This window comes from Mauremys mutica, chromosome 10, assembly GCF_020497125.1.
Source record: "Mauremys mutica isolate MM-2020 ecotype Southern chromosome 10, ASM2049712v1, whole genome shotgun sequence".
NCBI classification, from domain to species: domain Eukaryota; kingdom Metazoa; phylum Chordata; order Testudines; family Geoemydidae; genus Mauremys; species Mauremys mutica.
Genome location: NC_059081.1, coordinates 79,407,207 through 79,426,118, shown reverse-complemented (window position 1 = coordinate 79,426,118; position 18,912 = coordinate 79,407,207). Strand labels below are relative to the sequence as shown.

At 42.5% G+C, this 18,912-nt stretch overlaps 1 protein-coding gene across 4 annotated transcripts in view; it reads left to right on the top strand.

Moving 5' to 3' along the window:
- AGAP1 (ArfGAP with GTPase domain, ankyrin repeat and PH domain 1) overlaps nucleotides 1-18,912 on the top strand; it is a 645,107-nt gene that overhangs the window by 428,696 nt on the left and 197,499 nt on the right. For all 4 annotated transcript variants that reach the window (XM_045032567.1, XM_045032566.1, XM_045032565.1 and 1 more), the window contains one exon: nucleotides 4,382-4,486. In XM_045032567.1, coding sequence (XP_044888502.1) covers nucleotides 4,382-4,486 — 105 coding nt within the window. The remainder of the gene's footprint in view (nucleotides 1-4,381; nucleotides 4,487-18,912) is intronic.

Genomic DNA, 18,912 nt, shown 5'->3' with positions numbered 1-18,912 from the left:
GTTAGGGTTCCCTCCCCACTCTGAGGTACAGATGTGGGGACCCACATGAAAGACCCCTAAGTTTATATTCCACCAGCTTAGGTTAAAAACTTCCCCAACGCACAAATCCTTTCCTTGTCCTTGGATAGTACTGCTGTCACCACCAAGTGATTTAGACAAAGATTCAGGAAAAGGACCACTTGGAGTTCCTATTTCCCCAAAATATTCCCCCAAGCCCTATCACCCCCTTTCCTGGGGAGGCTTGAGAATAATATACCAACCAGTAGGTTAACAAAGTGAGCACAGACCAGACCCTTGGATTTTTAGGACACTAAAAACCAATCAGTTTCTTAAAAGAAGAACTTTATTATAAATAAAAAAGTAAAAGAAGCACCTCTATAAAATCAGGATGGAAGGTAATTTTACAGGGTAATAAAAAGATTTAAAACACAGAGGATTCCGCTCTAGGCTCAACTTCAAAGTTATAAAAACAGGAATAAACCTCCCTCTTAGCATAGGGAAAATTCACAAGCTTAAACAAAAGGTACTCTAATGCATTTCCTTGCTATTACTTACAATTTCTGTAATCTTAGATTTATCGTTTCAGTAGAAGCTGGGTTAGCTGCTTGCTGTGTCTCTCTCTATCCAGAGGGAACAAAAACAAAAAGAGCACAAACAAAACCTCTCTCCCCGCACCCCCAGATTTAAAAGTATCTTCTTTCCTTATTGGTCCCTTTGGTCAGGTGCCAACCAGGTTATTTGAGCTTCTTAACCCCTTGCAGGTAAAGGAGGGATTTTATGCTACCCTTACCTGTATGTTTATGACACATCACAAGGGAGGTTAGATGTACATAATGTTCAATAGAACGCTACCATACATAAAAATAGAGTGGAATCCTCTTTTTTAAAGAATATGAAGCGGTGTAACTTGCATTTTGATTGTCAGAGTCATGACTTCACCCAGATCCATGAAATGGAACTTCCTAACTCTTACATGCACAGTAGCAAAAGTTTCTTTGTGCAGGAACCAAGTGCATTTTAGACATTTTAATATCATCGAACTTCTAGGATTGCCAGCCCTCCAGGATTCTCCTGGAGTCTCCAGGAATTAAAGATTAATCTTTAATTAAAGATTGTCATGTGATGAAACCTTCAGGAATAGGTCCAACCAAAATTAGCAACCTTACACTTCATTGAGCTTATAATTGCCTTGAACAGGCACCTCCAAAGTAGTAAAATGTTTTACCTGTAGCTGAGTGGCAGTCAAAAATGCGTAAAGTGCATTTCCACTTATTGAAAATATGAAGAAAGTGGAAAGGAAAAAATTGCCAATGTGATGCTTTACAGTTTAATTCCCATTAAAGACTACGAAGAAAAAACATATCAGCACCAGTTGGGGAATAGCTTTTGTAAATTAATTTTTTATTTATATAGCATAGTGATAACAGTGCAATCTTACATTTAGGGGAATTCAGTTTTAGTTAGGTGCGTGTAAAAGACTGGAAAGGTGAAATGACTATCACCTGTTATAGACAAACATAGAAGTCAAAGGCAGATGCAAGCTTTTATTTTTAATAGAAGAAAACTTCTCTTACATGAGAAAACAGTAATTGGCATATAAACCTCAAACTTGCAGAACCATGAAAAGAACCTTCAGAACCCTGTTTCATTTTTACAAGTCTGAGGTCTCCAGCACTGGGAAGTTGCATCCAAAAACAAAGAGAAACCTGACCCCCAAACTATCAGAAAGTTACTACAACACATTTGTGCCTAATTTCAGTCATTTAAAGTGTGCTTTTGGGTACAGTGTCTTTCATAGCCGATGTGGATTCTGAAAGGTCACTGTTGCCTTTATTTAAGGAGTGTGTCAAGTAAAGGGCAGTTAGGACCCTGGACTCCCCTGTGGAACCATCTCCATAGTTGCTAAAGGAGTATTATGAATCCATCTGGATTGTGGCATGGGGGATTTAGTTGAGGATTATGTCTGTCAGTGTTTTGGGGAGGGAAACGGTTTTCTGAAGCAATGGAGCAGTTGTAATTGTGCATTGGCACAGGCCTGACCCTTGTCCCCCTGTATTGTTGGGACTCAGTCTGAAATGACATAATTTTATAAAGCAAGCTGTTGAACTAAAAAAGTAAGCATGCATCACAGCTTTCTTTAGGTTTATTCATTTTTTAAAAATGTACTAAATACAGTATCATAATAGTTGGCCATATTATACCTTTTACTTTCTATTTCCTGCTGTATTTTCCATTTACTAATATCAAATGCTATTCCTTCATTATTTAATTTTATTTAAACATAAGAACCTGATTTTGGTTTGAACTGATCCATGCTGTTGAGCACGTGTGAAACCACAGGATATATTGAATTTGCAGATACTTCTCAGTACAAAATGACCAGGCCTAGCTGTGGGTCCCCAAGATGGTACTTGGATACGAAGATAGAAGTTTGATATTTGCCTGAGTAAGAGCAGTTTAACTAGAAATAGTCCTCAACCAAATTATACTGTGCAGCATTCATTAAGAGATGCCTTATAATTGTGTTTTTAATCAGAATTTCCTAGACAAAACTGTTCCTAAAGCATTGGTTGTTATATCTTGATTAGCCTAATGGGCTTAGTTTTTTATTTAGTTCAGGATAGACAGAAATGCCATAGAAGTTCCAGCCAATCTAACTGTGATAATGAATTTTGAAAATATAAATCATGGCTTGTAAAACACTAAAATTCAACTGAGAGGTGTTTAGATCAAATGCCTTATTAAAGTGGCTATCTTCATAATGTTTCAGTTTTTTTAAACTCACGATGAAAGATCTTTTAGTTATTAGTGCTAGTTATTGAAAGTTGCAAGTTCCACTTACATGTTTAGTATAAGTTCAATGTTTCGGTCCTTTTCCTTTTGAGTGTTACAATTACCAATATAGATGTAAACTGTATTTCAGCATGGGCATAACTGGAATGGGAGAACCAAGTGATTAATTGAAATGAATTATGTTTATTAAAAATTGTTTGTCTCATGAAACCACTCCATCAGTGAACTTGGTTTCCTGTCTCTCAATGCCCTAACCAGTCAAGTTATACTGTAATGTTGGGGGGAAATGTCCCCAGGGTGAGACCACTTCCTTAGTTAACATGAAATGACACCATATGTTTGAATTAGGTTGGTAGTAAGATCAAGTACATACAAATATTTAGTTTTTTCTCATGGTTTTGTTTTCTTGCCCTTCCTTCTGTATTTTTCCTATGTTCCAGTTTTTCATAAATTCCAATTTAGTTTTGTCTGTACCTGGACTTCCTTACAGACCGTTTTTTGTCTTGAGTTTCCTTTTTATTTTAGTTCCTTTCCTCTCCAATATTTTTGTGTATTTTCAGTAGTTTTACATCTTAATTCATTGTTCAATCATCTCTTCCCGCTGCTGTGGTAAATTACTTCCTGTTTGGCTGCTCTTATTTTCCCTTCTGCTCCCTGGAAAAACAAAACTTGGCCTCTTCCCTCTCCCTCTCTTACTCCATGACCCCCAGGTTATCCTTCCATCCATCTTCTTCCAAGGTTCCCCTCTGGATTACTCAAGATTGCACTCTCAAAATCTCCCCCCGCAACCTGCTTTAGCTTTATTTCCTTGTAAGGGTCTCTCCTGCTGTCACCTGCATCAATAGTGCTTCTCCTTGCTAGGATTATAAGTAACTGGAAGAATTTCTGTGCCGTGCCACTGCTTGGGAAAGGGAGAGAAAGCTGCACAAATTAGTAGAATGAGTGTTCATGCAGAAACAATCAAATGCTAACTGCTGCCTTTCCGTGCCCATGCTGCGGCTGAGCTCAGATACAGCAGAAGAATCCACAAATAGCAGTTGACATAAAGGAATCCAGGAGCCACACACTAAAAACACTAGAATCCATAATTGCATGGAAAATCCATTCCGACAGAAATTTATTATTTATCATTTATTTTATAGTGCCCACAAGTGTACTAGGTGTTTGATCTTTGCTCAACTTAGACTTTATTGTTATGGCTATAAATCTGACTGAGCGCCACCATTAAAATATAAATTCCAAGGGAGGTATAATTCAGTACAAAAGCTTCTCGTGATAGCCCTAGTGGACAGAGCAAATGTTGACACAGACGATATTTTGTTGGGCTAACTTGCTTTATTGAAAACCATGTTGAAGAGCTATTACTCTACTGCTGCTGAGGCTGCTGGTAGCTGCCATTCGATATATTTTGGCAGAAAGAGAAGGGAGAAACAAAACAAAATGAAGAGATGGAGAAGCTTGTAGGGAAACACAGTACTAGAATGTTAGTGAATATGTTATAAGTCTCTGCTGCCCTTGCCTTTGAATGGCTATGCATTTGCAAAAGATCATGTTTAATTCCTTTCTCTGCCTTTTTCCTCTCTAATAGGGTGTGCTGCTAAAGCGAAGTGGCAAGTCATTGAATAAAGAGTGGAAGAAGAAATACGTTACGTTGTGTGACAACGGTGTACTGACCTATCATCCCAGTTTACATGTAAGTATGCCACACTCTTTGCAGTCAGCACTTGTCAGACCACAGATCAGATACTGTTAGCAGGCTCATCTGGACAGGGTTTGACAAAAATACCCTGTCTCTGGTGGAAAAAAATCCTGTATGAAGTATGAACCTGAGGGCACACTTTAGCTAAAATTCCATAGTGTGATCACATGTACAACCTAGATAACCTTCCTTTATGCAGTTTACTAGTTGTTCAGTAGACGTAAGAGTTTATTTCATGTTGGGCTTCTTCTAGACTTGCAGGAATGGCTGTAAATATCAGGATTTTAAGAGATGACACTTCTTGATTTGTGAAAGGTGATATGAATGCAGTAAATAAGAATGCATTTTTTAAGCTTTCTATAGCTCGTGTGTTTCCTGGGTAGCAGTGATGGTGGCATTTTTAAAAATAAAAAAAACATTTAATCACCTTTTTAGTTTTTAAATTACTGTGGAATTTTCACATACACCATTAAAATACCTTATGTGGAAGACACTATTGCACCGATCTTGCATCAAGAAGGGGGTGAAAGCATGAGGCGCCTCGCCTCCCTTTAGGCCCCCCAACACAATCCACAGTCCCAATTGCCTGGGGGAGCTTGGTCGCTGCACAGTCCTAGCACTCCTCTGAGCACTAGCTACCTGAAAAGAGTGGAGAAGAGTTTGCTCCATCGGTCAGAGCTGATTGGGTAGGGATGGGAGAACATGCTGCTGCATCTCTTTGGAAGGTGGTGGAGCCAGAACTGCTTCTGCAGTGTGGGATGCCAAGACACTCAGGCTCTTCACATGCTGTCCAGCACAGGCCATGGCTTAAAGCCACAGTCTAGCCCTATGTTTCTGAATTCGCCAAGACCCACAGAGATGGGGGAGGAGGGTGTATTTTTGTGTTGTGGAATCACATTCCTCACTATGATCAAAGGTCTGTTCAATGTATTGTCATATAAACCCAGCATTCCAGCAGCCTCATCTGTCTTTAAACGGAACATGTAACTCGTGAGCTCTCAAGCATTGAAGGATGTAAATCTCTTCTCTGAAGGGATGCGGCATAGCGGAAATGCTTTGGCGTTCATAGATCTGCACGTTGATCCTAGTTTTCGGGGGCTAAAACTGTTGGGGCCACCTGCTGGGCTGCAACAATCAAGTCTTTCTTGAGCTCTTCTGCTGAACACAGTCTCCTGGGAGTACAATCCACTGAGCATTAGTGCTTGCTCTGGCGTGGGACAAAACTTCTCAGCCTTACTTCCTACCCTCTTGGGAATGTCTTAGTGTCATCTCTGATGTCACTTCCTTGACTCTTTAGAGCTATTGATTTCATAAATTGCATGGCAGTTAGCTGCAAGGCACTGACCCGCAACAGAATTCATATCCCAGAATCTTTGTCCACTCCAGCCGGGCTTCGTCCCCTGTTCTTCTGATCCTTTTAGAACAGCCCAACTGCATCTGCTTCTGTGGGTCTTCCATTAAATTGTGTGAGGCTGGCGAGAAAGCCTCAAAGCATTTGACCTTGAAGCAAGAGTTGAGCCTCCCTGCTGCAAGTCAAGACTACCAGCATTGCACTTTTGCAAGCAAAGCTGATACAGGGCAATCAATTCTGGGTTTTGCTGAAGGTATATCTCCGTGTACGACCACTTGCTCACCTTCCTCCCCGTACATCTAAGGGTTTTATAACTTCTCATTACTTTTCCCTGGCAATTTAAGTTTTAAAGTAATATCTCCACTACCATATTGAAAGGAACCAGCCATTCGAGCACCAGGAGCAGAGAGTTTCCTCAGCAGAGGTGTCACAAGATGTCTCACTTGATCAACTGGCTTACAATTTTAAAGCTATAGGAATTTCCACCAAGTTAGTCTGTGGGTGCACAAAGCCAATAGTAATCCACTGAAATGTTCTGTTACAGAACAGGGTGAAGATTGATACTGTAACACACTCTCCTTACTGTGGCTTGGTGTGCAGTCAAGTGAATTTAGCAAATTTAAAATGCCAGTCTCTTTAAGGTTCGGAAGCAGCTACTGCACATTCACATTATAACATTACTATGGGGTGAACAATAACCCATATTATGTCATTTTAAATGTTGTTTCCATTGGCATTAGTCTTGAAGAAGCCATTGGAAATCATTGCAAAAGTAACGAGAGTGCCCATGGAACATTTTTGTTTTTGTTCGTTTAGGTATTATCAATGTAAAGTGTGGAGCACTGTTACTCTCTCTATCAACCAGGTGGCAGCCAATTACCATGAATAGGATTTTTTTTTTGCATCCTCCAGGCAGTAGGTGCTTTCTGCTACTCATTCTGCAGCAGAGTTCCACACAGAGTCAATGGTCTGCAGAGGAAAAGGGAGAGCAAGGCCAGTTGTAGATTTTGGTAATCCTGTCTTTATCCTTCATCGTGGGCAAGTGCTGCTCTCCCCTTGGTGGGTTGGAAATGGAAACAGCTTCTGCCTCTCTGCCTAGTCATATATGTAAACCACAGCTTGAGGCAGAATCAGATATTCAACACTCAGTTACATACATAGACCTGTTTGTACAGAATTTCTACATAAGCAGTCTTCTGTGTAGACTCCCTGCTTGTTGTGAATATGAAACTGGAGTGAAATGCTTGGTTCATCAGGCGTTACACGCTGCATGATGTGCAGGAAAGCTATGCTTGTGTCAGATGGACACACTTAATATGTCTGTTGCTTGGGGGCAACACACATTGCTCAGAAATGTGCACATTGTAGCAAGCTCAAAGCCAGGGCTCACAGAGAGAGAGGACCTGAGCCGGAAACCCTTTTTGATGGAGAAGTCTCTACGACCAACCTCTGACCCAGGGCAGGAAACCCCTCCCGGCACAGATCACCAGACATTTCTCTAGCAAGGTGTCCTAAGACTCATTCTTCCAAAAAAGCTGCAAGGAAATGGGCATCCTCTTCGTCTTGTAGAGAGCAGATCAAGAGGAAGTGGTCTCCAGCCAGGTCACTCTCTTCGATGCTGACCACACTGCAGCTCAGCACTTACGAGGCTCCAGGAATCTCCGGCACCTCCCGTGCAGTAGCCTCTGCCGAATCCCAGCTCTCCAGTGCAGAGTCAAGGGGCACCAAGCCTACCTCCTCCACCACGGCACCGTCAACGACACTGAAGGAGTCAGAACCGTCAGTCACTCGGCCAATTATACCGCTGTGTCAGCACTCCTTCCACTGACACTAAATTACATTCTCAAATTAAAAACCTCTGGCATATCCATAAGTTCGACCAATGTACACCTTGCTGCTATCACTGTCTTTCATCAAAAAATCGATGAGGCAATGCTGTTCACACATCCAGTCACCAAATGATTCCTTTAGGGCCTACAAATAATCTACCCAGATGTACGCCCATCTACATCACCGTGGGACCTTAATTTGGATTTAAAAGGTCTCACCAGAACCCTGTTCAGACCCTTGATGACTTGCTCTTTAATGTGCCTATCAATGAAAATCGTATTTTTAATAGCAATCACATCGGCTCGATGTGTGGGAGAGGAATAGGGGCTCTCATGGCAGACCCACCACATGCTATCTTTTTTTAAAGACTAAGTTACATTAAGAACCCATCCAAAATTCACTCCCAAGATATCCTTGTCCTTCCATTTAAATCAACCAATACATCTACACACATTCTTTCCCTAACCACACAAGAATGTACATGAAGCTGCATGGCACATCTTGGACGTTAGACAAGCTTTAGCATTCTACCTGGATAGAACCATACCATTTAGGAAATCCCCGAAACTTTTTGTTTCTATCGCGCAAGGTTCTGAAGGATCCTCTATATCAGCACAGAGACTATCAAAATGGATTTCTGGGTGCATTCGCCCACGCTACCAACTAAAGGACATACAATCCCCATAGGGGACCAGATCACATTCTACCAGATCAATAACATCATCCGCAAAACACCACGCAATAATACAAGGTCCAGAATCAGATGCAAAGCTAGGATTAGCAGTGTTATCCTCCATCAACCAGCCAACTCCAAACCCCTTCCATCCCCAGGAGGGCACACTGTCCTCTACGGTCACCTGAAGTGGAGTACCCACAGGGACATCACTAGAAGAAGAAAAGGTTATTCACCTTGTGCAGTAACTGAGGTTCTTCGAGATGTGTTCCCCTGTGGGTGCTCCACTACCCATCCTCCTCCCCTCTATGTTGGAGTGTGCAATAGGACTCTACAGTAAAGAAGGAACTGAGGTTCGGGTCACATGCATGCTAAATGAGGCATCAATGGCGCCGTGAGACCAGTACTGTGCATGTGCGACCCTGTATGGGCACTACTACAAAACTCTCCGAGCAAAGGCGCACTGACACCTGAGCTGGAGCACTCACAGGGGGGCACATCTTGAAGAACCTCAGTTACTGTACAAGGTGAGTAACCTCTTCTTCAGAGCTCTGGAGTTATGGTTCCCTAATGTGTAGCACTTGGCAACCCTTTCGGGAATAGTGAGGATGGGGAGGGTATAAGGGGGAGAAATAAATGAAAAGGCAATTTCAGTCCCTCTGTACTGCAGTTTGAATTGATGCAAAAGTTGCAGGGGCAAAAATCATTAAAATATTTAATCTATTCTTCAAGCACTGACAATGTGTTTGGCAACATTGCCTCGTATCAGGTCTAAGGTCATAATGATCACAGATCCTTACTATCAAATATGTTCAGCAGCCTATGAGAAATGACTCAGTGGTCTTGGACCATTTCTGCGTGAAAAGTCTACATCACACAAACCGATATCAAAACTGGCACCCTGTAAGCAGTCTATACAGAGAAACAAAATATCACAAGGGTGCAGAAAGTGAACTAGCATCTGAATTCTAGAGGTGGTGCCTCCAGAAGAGTTGAGACACAATGGCAGGGCAGCATGGGGAAGCTTGAGCTATACTTTGTTAGCTAAATAAGTAACTTCATTTGCTAATGCTGTCAGCCTGACACCTTTCACAATCACTAAATGCATTTTCCTTTTCTTAAAGAAGGAGAAACTATATACATAAGCAACCTACATTTTCAGGACTTGGTGCTGACAGTTTTTTTTCAAGAACCTTAAACCTGTCCTTCCCTTAGTGTGCCTAAGGGACTACCTTGATAGAAAAATGGAGGGGATAATGAGAGAGAACTTTGACCTGCAGGTTTCACAGTTCACCGTGTCTACCTATTCATCTTACATGTCTGTCTTGCCTTCACAAAGGGACCCATGAGAGTTTGTCTAGGCATCTCTTGGTTCCTAATGGCATAGTGCCATGCATCAGGGCTCCCTGTGTATATTCGCTAGGATACTTGCTGGGTAGTGCTATTTTAATGGTGAAGGACAAGTTTGTGTTTGAAGCCTCTTTAACTTAGCGTCATCCTGATGAATACCTATTTTGACACCCATCTACCTTTTTGGGTTTTTTACCAGCATGCCACAGGTCAGCAGATGACACAGCTTTAGCTTTGGTTGTCCTTCGTGTAAAATGTTTTGCCCTAGGATCCACTTCAATTGTTCACTTCCCCACTTCTAATAAAGAGAGATGAAAACGTAACTTTTTCCTGAGGGGATTATAATTTGTTTTATATGTGAATCAGTTTGTTTCTGTATTTGTGTTTATTACATCGATACACAGCTCCATGGCAGACTGTGGGGAAGGGAGGGTTTTATCGTTATCCTGGTTATATGGCGCTCCTTGGAAAGTGCCTTTCATCAAAGCTCAGAATTATCTTTGTAGTTCAAGAAATACAGCTTATTTTGAGAATTTCTGAACACTACTCTCAAGATTGCTAAGGAGATGCTCCCTGCGTCGTATTCCCAAGATTTCAGTTCTTACCTACTTTTCTTGATACTCAAAGCTATTGTTAGGGCTTGTCTCCAGGGAGACACTCAGTAAAATTCATTTGAATTAATAAAAGGTGTACATTTAAAGTGGATTATTTAAACTGCATTAAACCCCTATGTGGACATACTCATTCAGAATTAAAGTTGTCTTAATTTGCTTTAGATTGCTGAATCCACTTAATTCAAATTATCTTTCCTGAGTGTCCCCATGCAGACAAATCCTAAGATTCCCAAGCAGAAAACCAAAGCCTAAACTTTGCCAGGGCAGAAACAAAGCTCCAAGGGTTCCATTCCAAAGGTTCATCTCATCTCAGAATAAGGATGAAGTGGGGGAAGGTCATCTAGTTCCAGCATGCATGGCTCACCATTGATCTTAGACACAGTGGGTTCAAATTGTTCCAACAATTCTGGTATCTCGCACCATGCGAAAGGTGGTAAGTTCCAACATTTCTCTAAAGGAAGGGTCTCCTCTTCCTCATGATGCCTGTGGGAAATGGAAACCATTTAATAACTTTCTTCCGGGAAAAAGTTCCCAAGGCTTTATTCTTATTTCATTGCCTTCCAAAATAACCGAGAATGAGAGGAAAACCCTGCTGACTGTCCTTATAAAATCCAACTGGCCATCTAGCATCTATATATCTTGGGTACATATCCAAGAGAATAGTTTGACTGTGTACATAAAATAGCATTGTATGGAGGCAGCTTGGCCAAGGGGATAGTGCACTGGGACTGTGGAGACATGGGTTCTGTTCCTGGCTCAGCCGTAGGCCTGCTGGGTGGCCTAGGGCAAGTCATCTCATCTCTCTGTGGGTACGTCTACACTACGGGATTATTCCGATTTTACATAAACCGGTTTAGTAAAACAGATTGTATAAATTCAAGTGCACGCGGCCACACTAAGCACATTAATTCAGTGGTGTGCGTCCACGGTCCGAGGCTAGCATCGATTTCTGGAGCGTTGCACTGTGGGTAGCTATTCCGTAGCTATCCCATAGTACCCGCAGTCTCCCCTGCCCCTTGGAATTCTGGGTTGAGATCCCAGTGCCTGATGGGGCAAAAATCATTGTCGCGGGTGGTTCTGGGTAAATGTCGTCACTCATTCCTTCCTCCGGGAAAGCAACGGCAGACAATCATTTCGCGCCCTTTTTCCCTGGATTGCCCTGGCAGACGCCATCGCATGGCAACCATGGAGCCTGTTTTGCCTCTTGTCACTGTCACCGTATGTGTACTAGATGCCGCTGACAGAGGCGATTCAGCAGCGCTACACAGCAGCATTCATTTGCTTTTGCATGATAGCAGAGATGGTTATCAGCCGTTCTGTACCATCTACCATACCCTTGTAAATTGGCTATGAGATGACGGTTACCAGTCCTTTTGTGCTGTATCCTCTGCTGCTGTCATAGGTGCCCCTGGCTGAGATTGGCCGGGGGCACAAAAGACAAAAATGGGAATGACTTCCTGAGTCAATTCCTCCTTTATGGTATCTAAAAATAGAATCAGTCCTGCCTAGAATATGGGGCAAGTGTACTAGAGAAGCACTGTATCAGAGAACCAGAGAGCACAGCCCCTCCATGTTGGATCCCGCCGAAATGATGAGCTGCATGCCATTCACAGGGGGTGCCCCTGCAACAACCCCACCTGTTGATTCCCTCCTCCCCCAGCCTTCCTGGGCTACCGTTGCAGTGTCCCCCTATTTGTGTGATGAAGTAATAAAGAATGCAGGAATAAGAAACAGTGACTTGTTAGTGAGATAAAATTAGGGGAAGGCAGCCTCCAGCTGCTATGATAGTCCAGACAGGACATTAAGCAGTGTGGGGGAGAGGAGCCCAGCATCCCGCTGCTATGATAGTCCAGGCAGTACAGAATCTTTTCTTTACACATGAAGGGCGGGGGCTGATGGAGCTCAGCCCCCTATTGCTACGATGAAGATGGTTATCAGCCGTTCTGTACCATCTACTGGGAATGACCAGGAGTTTTTTTACCCAGGCGCCCCCGGCCGACCTCACCTGAGGCCAGCCAGGAGCACTCACGGGCTGATGATGAGGACAGGTACCAATCCTATTGTGCAGCACCATCTGCCACAAGGCTGATGATGAGGATGGTTACCAGTCATATTGCACCATCTACCACCAGTGATGGGGAAAGAGGATACTGCAATTGAGTGCCGCAGCATCGCGTGTACCAGCAGCATTCAGTAGACATAGGGTGACATTTAGAAGAGTCAAGAGACAATTTTTTTCCCTTTTACTTCTGGGGGTGGGTGGGGGCTGTAAATTGACGAGCTATGCCCTGAACCACCGCGGACACTGTGTTTGACCCTAGAAGTATTTGGAGCTCAGCCAGGAATGCAAATGCTTTTAGGAGACTGCAGGAACTGTGGGATAGCTTGAGTCCTCAGTCCCCCCTCCCTCCATGAGCGTCCATTTGATTCTTTGGCTTTCCGTTACGCTTGTCACGCAGCAGTGCGCTGAGTCCCTGCTATGGCGTCTGCGTGGAGAATTTTTAAAAATGATTTTGAATTTCGTCTTCTGTAATGGCGCGCTGATAGAACAGATTTGCCTGCCCTTACAGCGATCACATCCGCATGGTCCATGCTGGAGCTCTTTTTTTATTTTGATTTTTAACTGCATCTCCACACGTGCTGATCGGAGCTCCACGCTGGGCAAACAGGAAATATTCAAAAGTTCGCGGGGCTTTTCCTGTCTACCTGGCCACTGCATCCGAGTTCAGATTGCTGTCCAGAGCGGTCAGTGGTGCACTGTGGGATACCGCCCGGAGGCCAATACCGTCGATTTGCGGCCACACTAACCCTAAACCGATATGGTAATACCGGTATTAGCGGTACTCCTCTCGTTAGGGAGGAGTACAGAAACCGGTTTAAAGAGCCCTTTATATCGATATAAAGGGTGTCTTAGTGTGGACGGGTGTGGCGTTAAATCAGTTTAACGCTCCTAAAACCGGTTTAAACGCGTAGTGTAGACCAGGCCTGTGTTTCCGTTTCCCCTTCTGTAAAATAGGGGTACTGGTACCAACCTCCTTTGTAAAGTGCTTTGAGATCTACAGATGAAAAGTGCTGTATGAAAGCTGGGTGTTTTTATCATAATGTTCTGAGGTCTGAGACACAAGAGGAATGCTTCTATTTCATCTTTCTCCCATTTGGGATAGACTCTGTTCAAATAACCTTCACAAAGGTTATTGGGATTGTGGTGGTGCTGCAGGACTGACTAAAAAAAAAAATTGTTAGACTGTATCCAGATGAGACTCATCTAAATAAGTTTGGCTTGGTGGTATCCACAACTCTGGAAATCCATTTTCTTATGAACACCGCTAACTGAAGGAGAAATGAGCTCATTCCATCATTCATAGAAACGTAGTTCATGTTGGCTTAATGATAAAGACCTTAGGAATGATTTTTCCATCATCAGACAAAGGAATCATGTTGCAATAGTGGTGTGTGAAACTTCAGCATGGCCAGGAGTTGTTTTGCTTCACGCACATCTGCTCCTCTATATTGTAATGACACTCACCTTCTTAGGAGACAGCCTAAAACTACCATAACAATACCTTGGCTTGTGAAATTCTACAGGCACGGACTGCTCTTCTAGGACCCAGTCAGAGTTTAAATGATGATCCATGTAAAAACTGTTGAAATGTGACACACGAGTGTCTAGCACTGTAGCCAACTCCAGCAATGTTCTCACATCTCATTATATTTAGTGTTGTTTTCTTAAAGCCTTAGCTCCTCAAGACATGATTAAATAAAGCTGGGATTCTCATGTTAAAAAAAAAATTCCTTGACTTCATGCTTCTGCAGAAAAGCTTGAAAATGGGAACTTGAAAAATTCAGTGGCCAAAAAGAACCCAAAATATATTATTGTTTTTAGGCCAATTTCATGATTTTGGGGGACCTGAGAAATGATTTTTGTAAGTTTGGGGGCTGGCAACAATGTGTTCTTGCAGTCTGCCTATCGTTGTAGTTAGGACGACCAGATGTCCTGATTTTATAGGGACAGTCCCGATATTTGGAGCATTGTCTTATATAGGTGCCTATTACCCCTCACTCTCTGTCCTGATTATTCACACTTGCTGTCTGGTCACCTTAATTGTAGTAGTTAAGTGCTGTGTTGCACAACTGGATATATGAATAACTTTGTGCAAACATCTTTGGCTCTTCTCTTGCTCCAAAAAGTGTTTTTCCCCTTGAACTGTTTCCCAGCCCCAAGGTATGTATAAGTATGTTGGATTAACAAACTACCCACGCTTTCCCTGATGATTGTAGTTAATAAAAAATAGTTTGCTTCATATGAAAATACAACTCTAGAGATTTGTAAAGTCTGAAATCTCTTCTTTAATACCTTTCTTGGAAGGGCAAAAGTAATCATAAAATCAGGTCACGTTGAATAGGTCTGGGAATTGACCCAAAGATAGCTTTGTTTATGACTTCATATTGCTATGTACCAATTAGGATGCAGATGTACTCTTTCAAACCTTTTGCATTCAGGGCAGACCCTGGGAAAGGGAAGTTGACAGTGATTTTAGGGGTAAGATATGTTTGACAAAATTATGGTTGCTCAAATTTGTGTTATAGTTATTTTTTATCAATTAATATATATGAAACATTGGAATACATGGAAAAACAGAAAGGCATGAAAGATGTACTGTGTTGTGTCTAATCCTTGCTGCATATTTGATGTGTTGATACCATATATATTCCACACAAAAATAATTGTGAACAAGTTTAATAGCTTCTGTCCTAAAACCTTTTCCAGAATAGTATACTGCTTTATGATGTCATTTGTTACAATTTCTCTGGGCTGCATTTCTTAATTCTGTCATACTTTGATACATTGCTACTGTTATTTTGTAGAAACTACATGGTAACCTCTTCAGAAAAAATTATAATTAGAGTCTGTTTACCACCTTATGCCATGATAATATGGGATATCACACATCACCTCTGTGTGTTTTCAACTAATACATATATTGTGTGAGATAGCATGTGTGCTCATATGAGAAACAAAGGGGGTTGGTAGCACGCCAGAGGGGACCACTACAGGAGATCATCCATGCCGTTTGTTGTTTACTGGGAAATAGGCTGCTTTGTTTCCTTGAAATAGTGCTGCAGTAAGGATTAGTTTAAAAAAACCCAAAAACACCTAAATACATAGCTGCCACCCTTAAGGTAAGGCTTGCAGTGTGGGAAAACTGCCGAGGTAAGTAAATTTTAAATCCTAACAACCTTAACAGTGTCCCTTCAAACTGAGTGTAGCCCTAAATGAAATCACCACTGCACCTGCTATGCCAAGTGAAAAAACATGGCAAGTCATGGGCATAATGAAATGTGGAGTTCTCAGTGTCCTGTATAATGGTCAGTAAGCTGTACCATAAAAGACTCCCACCTAAGCAGTCTGTGCTTAGGGTAATGAAGACTGATTATTCCTGTTGTTTCCATGTAACTAGTCCCACAACCGGGTAGAGATTCTCCTTGTTTGTGCATTAAGTGACCTGTGAATATATAAAGCATATTTAGCTTGGAATCCATTTGTTTCTGAGCATATGACACAAGATTTATCACATGTAATTAGTGTAGGGTACTGCAATGCACATGGAACTATTACTTGCAGAACAGTGTAAATGTGCAATATGTAAGAGATCTCAGCAAAGAGTGAAGCTCATTGTCAAAAAAGACAGGTCTGTAAGTGTTTGGTTACTTGAACAAGTTGCAATTTAAATAGCAAAAGGCAAGGGATTGATTTATTAAGAGATGCTTTATGAAAATAAAGCTCCATTTCTAGTAGCACTAACCAGTATAGACATAAATGTTACATAAATTATTTGTGATAGACAAATTGTGATCTAGTGTTTACTAAATGTTAGATCTGTTCTTGCTATGATCTAGTGAGAGCAGGGGGGAGTGAGGGGCAGACACAGAATAACCTATTCAAATTTCCATGAAAATGTGCAAACTATGAAAAATTCAATATTCTGTATGTTTGAGATCTGGTGTTATACATCGAAAGACCCTTCCTATCCCCTCCCTCCCCGAGCACCAATTGATCTGATTAATATTGTATCATAGACACAGTGCATGGTTTTTGTTTTTTTATTCCTTTAACTTCAGGGTCTCAGTTCCCAATATTCATAGTAAGGGAACAAGATGACCTTCTTGTTACCAAGACCCAGGAGGAGCTTTAGGTTGACCAGAGTGTTTTCCGGAACAGACTGACACACACATTTTAAAATGACTAATTGTCCCCCAGTGTTATTTTCTGGGGAGGTAGCTTTGTAGTACCTTTTAAGAAATCACAGTGTACTAAGATGTTAAAGGATGTAATGTCCATATCTCTGTGTAGGAAGGCGTTTAGGGAAAATGTTCTTTCACTGCTGCTTGCACAGAAACTTGTGATAAACATTTTCTTATGTGGCTCATAACAGGACTGTCGTTTTTTTGCTGAGGTCTCTGCAAAGAATGGGGGAAGTGGAGTTGGAGACTGTTGTTTTTTCTCAGGTGTGCCTGTGGCCCCAAATGGAAACCAATCAAGGTGCGATTTATGTTCATTAAGTGCTTGTCAAAACTGAAAAATTTTCTAATCAACAGCAATCTAGCTGAGGCCCCCTCTATGGCTGGGAGTGTCGCCTCCGCAGTATCGGCTATTTGCCTGTTACAACTCTAGGCTAGAAATCCGCTGATGATTACATTAGGCTAAGCTGCGAAGTAAATGAACCATGTCTTATTTAGGTGCAACTAGCTTCAGTGTAGTCCTGCCCCGCAGGGCACTTTATAGCGTTTTATGGCTTTAAAATTAGTGTAGCTTCCCATTTGCTGCAGGGTGCTGCATGTTATGCCTTTGAACTCAATAAGCAAAGGGAAGGGGGCCTTTTGTTTTTCCCCCTTATTTTTTTTCTTTTGCAGTTTAGCAATTTTGTTTTGCATCTTTTCCAGACGGCATTTTGCAATAAAAATGTCTGACTGCCATGTACACACAAAAGTACGGCTTCAGCATTTACCAGTCCACGTCTCGCACCCGCTTCTGACAAAGCAGTTGTTCCTGACGATGAACAATAGCTTTGCAGGTTACCATTCATGGCTCCCTAAGTCAGTATTGTTCTCTAAAATGTGCCATCTTGATCTTAACTCCCTCTGTCCAAAAACTTCCAAGATGCCATCCTGAGATACAAACACGGGCTTCCTGTTTTAATACTTCTGGAGCATTTTTCACCTACGGATAAGGAAGCGATATACCAGCCTTAATGCAGTGAGCCTCACAAACATCTCTATATGATAGACAAGCAGGGTCTCCTATCTGCTGACAGGGAATCTAATGTACATATATCAAATATCTGGCCCAGCACCAGCAAACCAAAAACTGTAGTGGGAATAGAACTCCTAACTACTTGCCCTGTGTCTTAACCAGTTTCTAGCATGGGAAATGGGAGCTGTTAGATTGTCTCAACACAAGTCACAGAATGGGAAGTGTGTGTTTTTTCTGGCTGTTAACACTTTGAGGACTGCAGAAATATTCAGGCACCGCTGAATATTTGACTGGAAAAAGCCAACACTCTGCGGGTTAAATTCTGTATTTTATTACCTTAGAGTAAGTTATCAATGGGGGTAGAAAAACGAAGGGAATGCAAGAGAGAAAATGAAAATTTGAGGAACCAGTTTTTTCCAGGACTTTCTGAGAAGTGAGAGGTTAGATTAGGTTTAGGCACATTGATTTTGTGACACACAGCAACCTTGTGATTGAGCATGAAAGAAGAGTGTACTCAGCCAAACAGCTATCATGGTTAGGGCCCTACCAAATTCACAGCTATGAAAAACGCATGACGGACAGTGAAATCTGCCAGTTGCAGCGGGGTGTGTGGTATTGCCACCCTTACTTCTGCACTGCCTTTAGAGCTAGATGGGCACAGAGCGGGTGCTGCTGGGCAGCAAAGCAGAAGTGAGGGTGGCATGGTATGGGGAGGTTGTCACTTGGGGGGGGCAGGGCTGGCCTTATGAATGGGCACTGTGGGCGACTGCACAGGGTGTGGTTAGGGGGCTGCTGTGGTCACACACCCCCGCCCCCCCCCCCACAAAGCCAGCCGCAGGCCCCTTTAAACCTGAGCGCCAGGCCCAGAGTCGGGGAGGGGCAGGGCTCCTACAATGCACCAGGCTCCAGCTGCTAGTTCTGCCCAGGCAGGGATTGGACTTCCTCTTCCCCAGTATGGGCTGCTCCCAGGCCAGGTCATACCCACCTCAGTGAACCTCTGCCAGCTGCAGGAAGCGCTGCACCTCCTGGCTGGGAGCCCAGCTCTGAAGGCAGCGCTGTCACAAGCAGCAGTGCAGAGGTAAGGGTGGCAATACCGCAACCTCCCTACAATAGTCTTGTAACCCCCCCCCACACACACAAACACACTCCTTTTGGGTTGGGACCCCCACAGTTACAACACGGTCATTTAAATATCTGAAACTATTAAATGTAAGATTTTTAAAATCCTGTAACCATTAAACTTACCAAAATGGACTGTGAATTCAGTAGGGCCTAATCATGGTGAACAGTATGTGTATTCTATTGTATGAGGGGAAGGATTGTGGAAAAGGGCTGCTCCAACTATAGTCC